Source organism: Canis lupus, chromosome 3 (assembly GCF_048164855.1).
Source record: "Canis lupus baileyi chromosome 3, mCanLup2.hap1, whole genome shotgun sequence".
NCBI lineage: Eukaryota > Metazoa > Chordata > Mammalia > Carnivora > Canidae > Canis > Canis lupus.
In genome coordinates this window covers 36,220,173-36,232,468 of record NC_132840.1, presented here as the reverse complement: position 1 = coordinate 36,232,468, position 12,296 = coordinate 36,220,173, and the positions used below count along the sequence as shown (strand labels likewise).

At 39.2% G+C, this 12,296-nt stretch overlaps 1 protein-coding gene across 4 annotated transcripts in view; it reads left to right on the top strand.

Annotated features, from left to right (window-relative positions):
• The window catches only part of FYB2 (FYN binding protein 2), a 133,953-nt gene that overhangs the window by 70,010 nt on the left and 51,647 nt on the right, over positions 1-12,296 (top strand). For all 4 annotated transcript variants that reach the window (XM_072820384.1, XM_072820383.1, XM_072820386.1 and 1 more), the window contains exons 6-8: positions 5,382-5,416; positions 7,868-7,899; positions 11,405-11,504. In XM_072820384.1, coding sequence (XP_072676485.1) covers positions 5,382-5,416; positions 7,868-7,899; positions 11,405-11,504 — 167 coding nt within the window. The remainder of the gene's footprint in view (positions 1-5,381; positions 5,417-7,867; positions 7,900-11,404; positions 11,505-12,296) is intronic.

The following is a 12,296-nucleotide window of genomic DNA, read 5'->3' as shown; positions in this document are numbered from 1 at the left end:
ACCATCAAGCAACAGGATCTAATTGACATCTATAGAACATGCAACAGAAGCAGAATACATATACTTTTCAAGCACCCATAAACATATACCAAGGTAGACCATATTCTGGGCTATAAAACAACACATTTTGAAAAAAACTGAAATCATGATGTATTTTCTGACCACAATGTAATCAAACTGGAAATCAGTAACTAAAAGATAACAGAAAGCTCTCCTAACACTTAGAAACAAAGCCACACATTTCTAAAGGAAAATAAAAATATATATTGAATGAATGAAAATGAAAATATGTCAAAATCTGCAGGACACAGTCTAAGGAATGCAGAAGAGAAATTAATATCACTAAATGCTTACATTAAAAAAGAAGAAAATCCTTAAGTGTAAGATCCTACCTCAAGAACATAGAAAAAGAAGAGAAAATAAATCTAAAGTAAGTGGAAGGACGGAAAGAATAAAGATTAAGAACAGAAATAAATGAAATTGAAGACAGAAAAACAGTAGAGAAAAATCAATGAAAGCAAAAGCTTGTTCTTTGAAAAGATCAATAAAATCGACAAACCTCTAGCAAGACTAACAAAGAAACAGAAAGAAGACACAAATGAACAGTATCATGAATGAAACAAAGATATCATTACAAACTCTACAAACATCAAAAGGACCATAAGAGGATATTATGAACAATTCTACATATCTAAATTTGACAACTTAAAGATGCAACATTCCTCAAAAAGCTCAAACCACTCAATATTAATCACTTGAATAGCCCTGTAACTTTTATGAACATTGAAGCCATAATTTTGAAACTACCAAAAAAGCTAGAACACTGTATGTTAACTATACTGGAATTAAAATATAAAAATTAATTAATTAATAAAACATAAAACTTGCAAAAAGATCATCTCAAAGTCTAGGGCTGGTCCACTGGAGAATTCTACTAAGTGTTTAAAAATGAATTAACACCAATTCTACTCAATCTTTCCAAGAAAAATGGAAAAGGAGGAAACACTTACTGATTCATTTTGAGAAACTGGTACTGCCCTCATACCAAACCCAGACAGAAGCACTGCACAAGAAGAATGTTGCAGATTAACATCCTTCATAAGTATAGTCATAAGAATCCTTAGCAAAATATTAGCAAATAGAATTTAGCAAGATATAAAATAGAATTATGCCATGACCAAATGCTGTTCATTTCAGGGATGCAAAGCTAGTTCAATATTCAAAAATCAATCAAAATCAATCAATAAAGTTCTTATTGACAGCCTAAACAAGAAAAATCACAATCCTATCAATCTATGCAGAAAAAGCATTTGACAAATTCAATTACTATTTATGATTTTTAAAAAACCTCAGAAAAATAGGAATAGAGGGTACTTTCTTCAACTTGAAAAAAAGAGCATTAAAAAAAAAAAAAAAGGCCTATAGCTAACATGATACTTAATGGAGAAACCTTAAATACTTTCCCCCAGAGGTTGGGAACAAGGCAAGGATGTCCACTCTTACCACTCCTATTCAACATAGTGCTGCAAGTTCTAGTCAGTGTAATAGGTCAAGAAAAGGAAATAAAAGATATTCAAATCAAGAATTAAACTGTCCTTATTTTCAGATGACAGGATTACCTAGGTAGAAAATCCCAGGGAATTTACCAAAAACAGAAAAAGTTCTTAGAGTTCCTCTTAAAGTTCTTAGTTCTTAATAAATGAGTTCAGCAAGGTCACAGAATACAAGATAAACATGAAGCCCTATTTCTATGGACTAGCAATGAACACACTAAAATTGGGAAATGTGTTCAATCTTTTTTTAAAGATTTTATTTATTCATGGGAGAAACAGAGAGAGAGGCAGAGACACAGGCAGAGGGAGAAGCAGGCTCCATGCGGGGACCCCGACATGGGACTCAATCCCAGGTCTCCAGCATCATGCCCTGGACTGAAGGCAGACGCTCAACTGCTGAGCCACCCAGGCATCCCCTAAAATTGGAAAATAGTATAATATTCAAAATAGCTAAAGAAAGAGAAATAGTTAGGTTTGAATCTAACAAAACATTACAAGACTTAAATTTTGGAAACTACAAATTGCTGATGGAATAATTCAAAGAAAACCTACATAAATAAATGTGAGAGATATGCCATGTTTATGGATTGGAAAACTATGTAGAAAAAATATTCACCCCAGGTTGATAGACAGGTTTACTGTAATTCCTATAAAAAATCCCAGCCAGGTCTTTTGTAAATATTGACAAGATTATTCTAAAATGTATATAGAACAGCAAAGGAACTAGAATAGCTAAAATAAAAAAACAACTTTGAAAAAGTAAGAGGTAGCAGACTACCTAATTTCAAGAATTACAGCTCTAGTAATCAAAACTGTGTGGCATTGATGGGGAAGGACACACAGCATGATGGAACAGAATTAAGAACCCAGAGCTGACTCCTACACAAATGCATCCAACTGATTTTTTTTTTTTTTTTTTTTTTTTTTTACAAAATTGTAAAATGGAATTTAATGGGAAAGATAGCCTTTCATGGTGTTGGAGCAATTGAATAGCCACAGGTAAAAATAAAATAAATATCAATGTAAGTCTCACATATTCTACAAAGATTAATTCAAATGGATATTTCTTTCATTCTCTGCCCACCAAGGGCGAGGAATCTAAATTATAACTTTCTGGAGGAAATGGGAAGAGGGAGGGAGGAAAAGAAAGGGAAGGATGATGCTGTTAGCTTTTACTGTCACCATTGCATGACTTTGTCCTTCGAACAATGTCAGGAAAACAAAGACCATCTCCTTGGGGGTGCACAGCTCAGCACTGGTGCCTTTCTGAGGCTTTGCCCTTTTATCCAGAATGTGGATAAGCAGGATTTACGCTATTCTAGAAGCTCTGCAGAATTGTTCTCAGAGGTAATCTAGACCAGCCATTCAAACTGTGCTTCATAGGCCCTAGGACTGTTCTGAGAGGTACTGGAGACTCTTGAGGATAACATCAACCAGAGAAGTTCTACGTATGCTCATGAGCAATATTCCATTTAAACGAATGATTCTGTGGCTGGAAGGAAGTTTGAAAACCATTAACTAATAGAGTGACCTTGGGCAAGTTACTTCACTCTTTGGGCATCTGTTCCTCATCAGTGAAATGGGGTGTCGGTATTGATCATTGTATGAACTAAGTGAAATCATACATTTAAACACAGCATAGTGCCTGCTATCTGTAAGTATAAAAAAATGTTATCTGCTTTTTATTACTGTTTTTATATTTTTAGTAATAGTCTTCTCACCCCTTGGTTTTCCAAGGTCATGCGGGGAGTTAGTACACGGAGAAAGAGCCAAAGGCCTGCAAGCTGCAGTCATGTTACGGTGCTAGCAGTTGGAGGGTGCTGAGGACCATCTTGTGATGTGTGTCCCTTTTTCCCCAGCTAGAATAAAGCTCTTCAGGGGAGAGAATGGGTCCCAGTGCTGTGGGTTGCATCCTCCTCTTATGACTCCTTTTCCCTTCCTGAGCCCCTGAGGTACAATCCTTTGTCCTTTATATTCCTTCCTTGGGAGCAGGTTGTGATGGCAAAACTTATCTTAGAAGAACCTCTACTTTGTTTAAAAAAATGCATACTCAAATTACGAATGCATTTTTCAGTGTGTATTTTTGCGTACTAGCCTTGGCAAGTAAGGTTCCTCTGAGACTTAGTTTCTCCATTTCTAAGACAAAATCATATCACCTCTGTCCCCAGGTAGCAATGAGAAGCAAGAAGATCATGATTTATTAATTCTTTGAAAACCAAAGAATGCTAAATCGGGAGAGGGAAATTATCATTTTTAAAATTGGAAAAGAAATTCATATTTGGAATAGAGATGGAGCAAACTGCATCATAAGCAAATATTTATTACGTGTTAATAACTAAACAAAGCTCTTAATACAAGCAATAGCAAAATAATACATTTTGATTCAAAAATCAGTAAAAATAAAAGTGTACAATAACTCAAGTTGAAGTACATAGCATTAATCATTCACAGAGAATTTTATGTGTTTGTGTCAATCATGTGCAGACAGTCCCTAAAGAAAACTAGGATTTCATTTATTTTATCAATGGATTTTCTGTGTAGAACGATAATGGCTTCAAAATGCAAAACAAGGGGCACCTGTTAAGCATCCAACTCTTGATCTCAGCTCAGGTCTTGATCTCGATTCAGGTCTCAATCAGGGTCTCCACATTGGACTCCACACTGGGCATAGAGTCCATTTTTTAAGAAATGCAACCTGTTTTTTGGTCACTTTTCTGAACTGAAGCTTCAGAACCATAGCAGCAAGAAAGAGAAGAAAAACAGGGGGAGTCCTACTTATTGTGCACACATATTCATTAATAGTAGGGGAAAACTTTTATAGATGACATTTCTTTTTTTAAAAAAGACTTTATTCATGAGAGAGAGAGAGAGAGATAGGCAGGAGAAGCTGGCTCCCTGCAGGAGCCCCATGTGGGACTCAAACCAGGACCCCGGGATCATGCCCTGAGTCTAAGGCAGGCGCTCAACCGCTGAGCCACCCACATGCCCCTAGATGACATTTCAGCAAAGAAAAATCAAATAAGCAATTTTATTTAAAAAAAAATCACTTTCTATACAACATCTGGTGCTCTGCTAGATATGTCCCATTTCTTACATCATCTCCTTTAATCTCCCTGTTAACTGTGTAAAGCAGGTACTAATTGACTGCATTTCTCAAATGAGCAAATCAAGTCTCAAGAAAATGAAGTAATTTGTCTGTAATCCCACAGGTAGGAAGTGGTAGGACTGAGCTCTGAACTCACATTCTTGCTACTTCTTGTGTTTGTTAATAATTAAGGTTGGCATCATCTCATTCAATAAAATCCACAGAACTATCAGAAAAAAAATCAAAAGGAATTCAAACCTTTGTGGGTGGCCAGTCTCCTCTTTTCAAGCTGTACTAGGGGGAAAAAAACAGTCACGGAGAAAAACACTTACAAGCCTAAAATGGAGTTCATTTTGTGGAAGTGGGATCTAGGCTCTTTTTGGAGGGGGAATTTTTTTCCCTTCCCTTTTCTTCCAAGTTCCACTTAGGATTGCAACCACTGAGTTTCAATGCCGTCTCTTAAGCATGGAGTATCCATCTATTTACCGAGACAGGAAACAGATTATGTCACGTGTTTTCACTGACCATACATTCCATCCTGGAAACCCCCAGAGAGATGAAAGCCAGGATCAGTGACCCGAGAATTCCCCCAAACCACACACACAAAGCCTCACATAGATCCATGCTCTGAAGGTTGAGAAAACTGAATTATGCAGCCCTTCATAATTGCTTGAATCCTGGGTGCTGTAAGAAACGGGTGAATAAACTGTCTTTGATATGATTCTTTTTCATATTTATTTTAGCAACTTATGAAGTTGAAATTGAAGAACCTCAAAAGGTACTGTTTCCTCTTTTTACCAACTTTATAACTACAGCAGGTATACAGAATTGACTGTAGTTTCTTTTACGAGCAAAGAGAAAGGTCTTTCTTTGTTTTTGGTTCCTATCCTCCCCAACCCCTCACCCCCTATTCCTGAGGCTTTTCCAAGACTCCAGCTGCTAAGACTCTGTAGCCTGTAATAACAGAGATAGAAGAGGTGGTGTGGGGGGAGGGAGAAGCTGGTCCTAATCCATTCCCGGCCCCTTATCTATGGCGGCCAGCATCAACTAGCCTTTAATAACGGTCCCTTCAGAGACAGGAGTGCTGTGACACAAGCCAAATTTGTATATTCTGCGCTTTCATAAGAATGGCCAGCCCTCTGAAGGCACATTTTCTGGCTCCTGGTGGGCACAGTGCTAGGTGCCACTTTGGAGCAACTTGATTAGGGCCCAAACAGAGTCCCTGCTGGCCTCAATCCCAGCTCCTGCCTGTGTGATCTTGAACCTCCATTTCTTCACCTGTAAAATAGAGATAATAGAAGTTGCCCTGAGGCAACTATTATTAACTTCTGAGGTCATTGTGGGAACGAGAGTAAGGTAAATTCAGGTAGACAGTTTGACAGTAAATGCCCGCATCTCTTCCAACATTTTACCTCTCTGAGCTCCAGTTGTGTCTTCTGTAGAATGGTGTATTCTTCACAAGGGCAGGAAGTATATGCCCTGTGGTTACCACATCTGCTGTAGTAGATGCTCAATAAATAAGGGAGTTTACACCTGTTTCACTGAATTGCTGAGAGAACTCAAAGTAGGTAAGCTCCTAGTACAGCACCTGGCACACAGTAGGTGCTTACCTCATGTTGTAATGGGTCAATTAAGGTTAGTCTTCTCTCCCGAGGTTCACTTAATCAAGATCTTTCATCTTCCTGCTTGTTTTCTTACCCCTATTGGAAACGCCCATTCATTTCTGTATACACTTTCTAGCTTGAAAGCTATAAATGATTATTCTTATTAATGAGAGTAGAAACATTCCATTAAAATGGTTCAATTATCTGGCAACATCTCCAAATAATAAACCTTTCTGCACAAGTGAACTCTGTAAATAACTAGAGTTTATCCGATTCAAGAGAAAAAAAAGCATGAAAGTATTTTTAACTTTTTTTCTAAGATTTATTTATTAGAGAGAGAGTCTTAAGCAGACTCCCTGCTGAGTGCAGAACCCAAACACAGCACTCAATCCCAGGACCCTGAGATCACAACTTGAGCTGAATCCAAGAGTCAGACACTTAGCTGACTGTGCCACCCAGGAACCCCATATTTTTAACTTTTAAATCTTAATTTTCAGATGTCTATTGCATTCATCTCAGTATTCTTGTCTGGGTCTTACCCTGTCTTGATGACATGGAATCCTCTGGAACATAACAGACTGAGTGGGTACAGTTCATGCTCTTCTTTATGTGATGCTCTTAGCCCTTTGTTAGGTGTTAGGAGCTAGTTGTTTTTCCACCAAGGCCCCACAAGTCTGTTTGTAGTCACTGCTGTCTGTTCTCCGACAGTTATTATCTCTTTGTCAACATCTTTGTGTCTAGCGGGGAGTCTTTCACATGGAAGAGCATCACTTGTACAAAAGTGGAAGCACTTAATCCTCAGTGTTCCCCAGTGATCTAGTATCACTGCTTCCATTTTACAGGTGAGAACTGGAGGCTCAGGGAGGTTAAACCTGTAAATAATATAGTAGAGGTCCATCTGACTTATCATTCTACCCCAGCTGCCACCAGTTTCTTAGAATTATATGGAAAATAAAAACCAGTAGTCCCTGAATGAAAGCTGGCAGGGCTTTCCTCAAAGGAGGGCAAATGAGCTAATAGACTGGTCTTGGTGGCAGCATTTTCAAGGCTTAGCTATTTTCTGTTTTCTTCAGCATTTTTATCTAGATTCAAAATAATGAATGAATCAGATCTATATGAAGACTGAATAAATGAGCCATGTTGTGGTCACTGGAACATAATCTTAACAGTGCCAAATCTAGATCATATGAGAGCTGATTTCAGATCAGAGGGTGCATGACCAGAAAGGGAGACTTCCTAGCATGACTGATACACTTGTGTTACCCCTTCTGCCCACAGAAACATTACTCCAATATCACAAGCACATATTTTCCCAAATGATTGGAAAGCTTTCATTCTACAGATGCATTCCTGGAAAAACATGCGGAGGACAATTCTTCTAAGTCAGTTTATACATTGCCTCTGGCATGTACTATAACTTTGGGAATTCTTGTTTTCCTTTCACACTGACTTCAGCTCCACTGGCCAGGATTCCTAGAATTTTCTGTTGTCAGTGTCCACTTTGCTCTGTCCTGAGACCTCACCTGCTTTGTCTTTTGGTCAAGTCTCTAATGATCTGTAATCACACAACAAAGGCATGGTTTGGATTAGTTTATGAAAATGACCATTTCCATCTTTCCTTTCAGCCGTGGAAGAGTGGTCTCTACCCAGAATTTAGGTGAGTTTTATCTTCAAATAAAGCATCGATCTAACCACTGACCCCCCTGATGGCTTGTTTTTCTCAATGGGCCAGCTATGCTTGCAGAAACTGACTCAGGTCAGCCTCCCCAGCACCTCATAAGGTACCTGGTACAGAGAAAGTACTCACGTGTCCTGCCTTGTTCTAGCCCACATCACACTCATCAGTAAACACTTAACTGAGTCTCCAACATGTGCCAGCCTCTTGCTAATCACTGGGGCAGTAGCAGTGATGGGGACCTGGCCACTAGCCCCAGGGACTCCTGGACTGTGGGAATCACACAAATAGGCATATAACCATCATGTGATTCCCAAAGAACTTAGTTTCCAAAATGTACCATGCTGTTCCAAGTTTCTGTGCCTTTGCTCCCTTAATTCATTAATTCACCCAACTGAATGATCTGGCGAACACCTACTGACCATCAAACATCCCCACCTGTAAGAAGCCTTCCTAATTCCTCTCCTTCAAAGAGAAGTATCCAGTCCCTTTTCTGTAAGGTACACCATTTGCACTAACATCATCGTGTGTCATTTGTTTGCTAACATGCCAGTTCCTCCTTATTCTCCTCCCCCTTTTGCCACCTTGTCTGTGAGCTCCTTGTGAGGAGGGCCTGTGTTTTCTTGTTCTTGGTATTCCTGATGCCTCTCATACTTCTAGGTCCAGCGCAGGGCCTTGGTAAGGGCCATGCTCTTACCCGGCTTTTCAGAGTCTGTGTCTACCATTCTTTCCCTGGAGTTATTTCTAATGCATTAGAGTAATCATGGTTGGTGAGGTATGGAGAAGCAAGTATCAAAGCTCCCTTGCTAAGGCAAAAAATACAAGCATTGGATCATGAGGGAAGCCTGTTTCATTTCTCTCCTTGAGTCCTGGCCTGCTTCTATTTATGTTCCCCATAATTACCCTCTAGCATGGTGCTGAGCAATTGGTAGGCACATATCAAATGATTAATTCAATGCTTCTTGAGTTTTTACTCTGTTCAGTTGCTACTAGATTCTAAGGCACATAAATGGAGAGAATATATTCTCTGCCCTTGGTTCAAGATGGGCATGGAAGCCAGAATGGTTGGGGGTAAGAGGCTATATGGGCAAATGACAATATAAGTAAAAAGTTAAAATATAATATAATCACTGCTAAATAGTTATAGAAGCAGAGATGAGGCTCTGTGCATGATTTCTTGAAGAGTTGACAACTGAGTTCAATCTAGAAAGACCTGTAGGAATTGGCCAGGTGAAAATGTCAGAATGTATGTTCCAGGCACAAGAAAAAGTGTGAGCAAAGACAGTGTTCAACACTGAGGTTTGTCTAGAACTCCACAAACAAGGATCATGCCTTGGGAGCAGCAGGAACAAAGCCAGGGGAGTATGCAGAACTGGATCCAGGCCTGCACTCCCTAATTTACCATTTAGACCAGTCCTGTCCAATGGGACTATAAGGCAAACCACTGGCGTTATTTAAAATTTTTCTAGTAGCCATTTGTTAAAAAGTAAAAAGAAACAGGTAAAATTAATTATAATGCATTTTATTTATCCCAGTACATCCAAAATATTATCATTTTGACATGTAATCCATATAATAACTATTACTTAAAGTATTTCATAATCCTTTTTTCATAACAAGTCTTCAAGATCCAAATATTTTTTATACTTACAGCTCAATTTGGACCTGATACATTTCAATGTACAATAGCTACACATGGACAGCACAGATTTAGACTTTATACTATAGGTCAGGGGAAGCCACAAGAGTTTCAAAGCAGAAATAACATACTCCATTCCCTCATGGTATTCCTAGGAGTCACAATATTGAATTTTTAAAAAGATTTTATTTATTTATTTATTCATGAGAGACACACAGGGAAAGAGAGGCAGAGATATAGGCAGAGGGAAAAGCAAGTTCCCTGTGGGGAGCCTGTTGTGGGACTTGATCCCAGGACCCTGGAATTAAGACCTGAATAGGAGGCAGATGTGAGCCACCCAGGTGCCCCACAATACTGAATTTAATTTTATAATTATTTATGGAGATCCAGCTATGTCGAGACTACCAGACAAGAACTGAGGGGCAAAATGGATTACCAAGGGCATATACATCAACAAGGCAGCTAATGTTTTAGGAGAAATACGAACAATGTGCAATGAGAACCTAAGAATTGGGTAATTCTAACACAGCAAATGCTTCAATGAAGAAAAGGACACCAACAATTATTGTGGGTCCACTATGTGCTCTGAACAATACTAGGCTTTCAGCATTTTACTCACATCTCAATTCTCATGGCAACCATTGAGATTCGCATTGTGACCTTTCATTTATAAAATGAGAAAATTCGATTTTTTAGAAAGGCTAATCTTAGACTTGTGGGAAGAGGTATGTATAGTGGGCTCCCTCACAGCCCCCAATCATCACGAAACTGCATATGGCCTTAACAGTGGGCACAGTGCTCAGTAATTAGATGAATGAATGAAACTCCTCAAAACTCTCTCCATTGTCTTTCAGAACATTACTATCTCTGGTGTTTTTCCTCCCTTGATGACATCCTTTTCTGAGTTTCTTTGAGGGCTCTTCTTTTTCTGCCTTCCACATAAATGTGGTTGTCAATCTAGTTCAGTATGCCAGAAGCAGAAGTTCTCATTTGGGTGTTGATGTTCCTTAGCATTCTTTCCTTGGTCCTTGGGTTTTTCATGACACTGTCTACCTTGCCCCTTCAGTGCAGCTGCTGTCTGTACACTGGTGCACAGAAATCATTCATCTCCTTAAGGAAGGCTGGCTGAGTACTACTCTGTGCCAGGCACTGTGCTATATTGCTGCTGCAGTTTACACGGTGTTAGTGCTGGAGATACATATAGAAATAGCAGAGCTCTGCCTCTTTAAATTTGATTGTTAGTTTACAAGGCAAAGTGGAGGAACTGAAGGCAGATCCATAGACAGTGCTTTGTAATGCAAGATAGAAGGATAAAGTATTGGGGCAGCAGGCAAGAAGGTATGACTGGGAGAATCAGGGAAGGATTCTTGGAAGTAAGACAATTCAGACAAATTGAGAAGGGTATTGTGTTCCCCACAATAAAAGATGCAGGAGGCATGTCTGTAAGGGGAAATAGCAAAGAAAAAGGAGGAGTTGCTTGAGCTAGGATGGTAGGTTTGGAGAATATGAGAATCTAGAGCAAAAGTGGAGGAAAGGAGCAGAAGAAGATGGGGTTGGAAAGAAAGGTTGCGGCCAGATCACAATGAGCTTATGTTTTATCCTACAGGCAATGAGGAGTTCCTAGGAGATTTTAAGCAGGGATTCATTCTGACATTAATTGGGGCAGGTAGAAACTCAGCAAATTTATCTAATGAGTGACCTGATCCTCATCTTAGAAGAAGCTGGGGAGAAAAAGGGTATTATTCATGTTGTTCATTTTTTCCATTCATTTCATTTGGTATTGGGTGGTACCCTATGACCTAAACGGTCTAACCCTCACTTTTCCCTTTATGTCTCTTCACATCTAAGCTCTAAACATGAAGATGAAGATAAAAAGAAGGAAAAAGAACCATGTGGATTGGAACCTCGAAAACCAAAGAAGGATCTACCTTCAAGCCATCTTTTCAAGGTATTGGTGTTCTAGGGTTCCAGGCCAAACAGTCCAGTTGAGGCATGTCATAGGAGTAGTGCATGGAGTGACTTTTTAGTGGCTGAGACACAGCTCTCCAGAGAAAGTCAGAAGATGCAGTGGGTCTTGGGTATTTTATCAAAGAGATGAACTTGATAGTAACACTGAGCTCTAGCTTCAGGGTTTTTACTTACTGGCCATGGCCACTCCTAAGCAGGCCTTAGGAGTAGGGCTGGGACTAATGTGAGTTCAGCAAGGCATTCAGGGGGTGAAACATAGGCACTCATTTGGGTGCCGTGCCCTGCAATTAAACTACCCTGGAGGGAGGGCCTCCTTAAGGTATGTGCTCAGAGGTCCTGGTTAGGAGAATGACTTACTTTCTGAGCTCAGTCATTTCATCTGTAAGAGAAAAATAAATAATCCCTACCCAGTTACCATCCTCAGTTCCACCCTGATTCTATTCTCATTTGTGATGATAAAATGAAGTAATGTATGTGAAAATGCTTTGTAAACCATAAGATACTGTAAAAATGAAGTACATTGTTAATTATGACATTAGTAAATACTGTATCTGTGTGCGTATTCATATCCAATTGACACTATCCCTTTCAAAACAGAGTGGTCAGAGGCTTAAATGGTTGATACCATCAGCACTGCTACTAATGCTCAGAATATTCTAAAAACCTATTTGAGAAGTGCCTATCTTATAATATCAGGTTGTTCCAGTTCCATCTGTAGGGCTTGAGTAAGTCAAACAGCTTGTTGGTGGCATGGGCCTGAACTGGTGTGTAA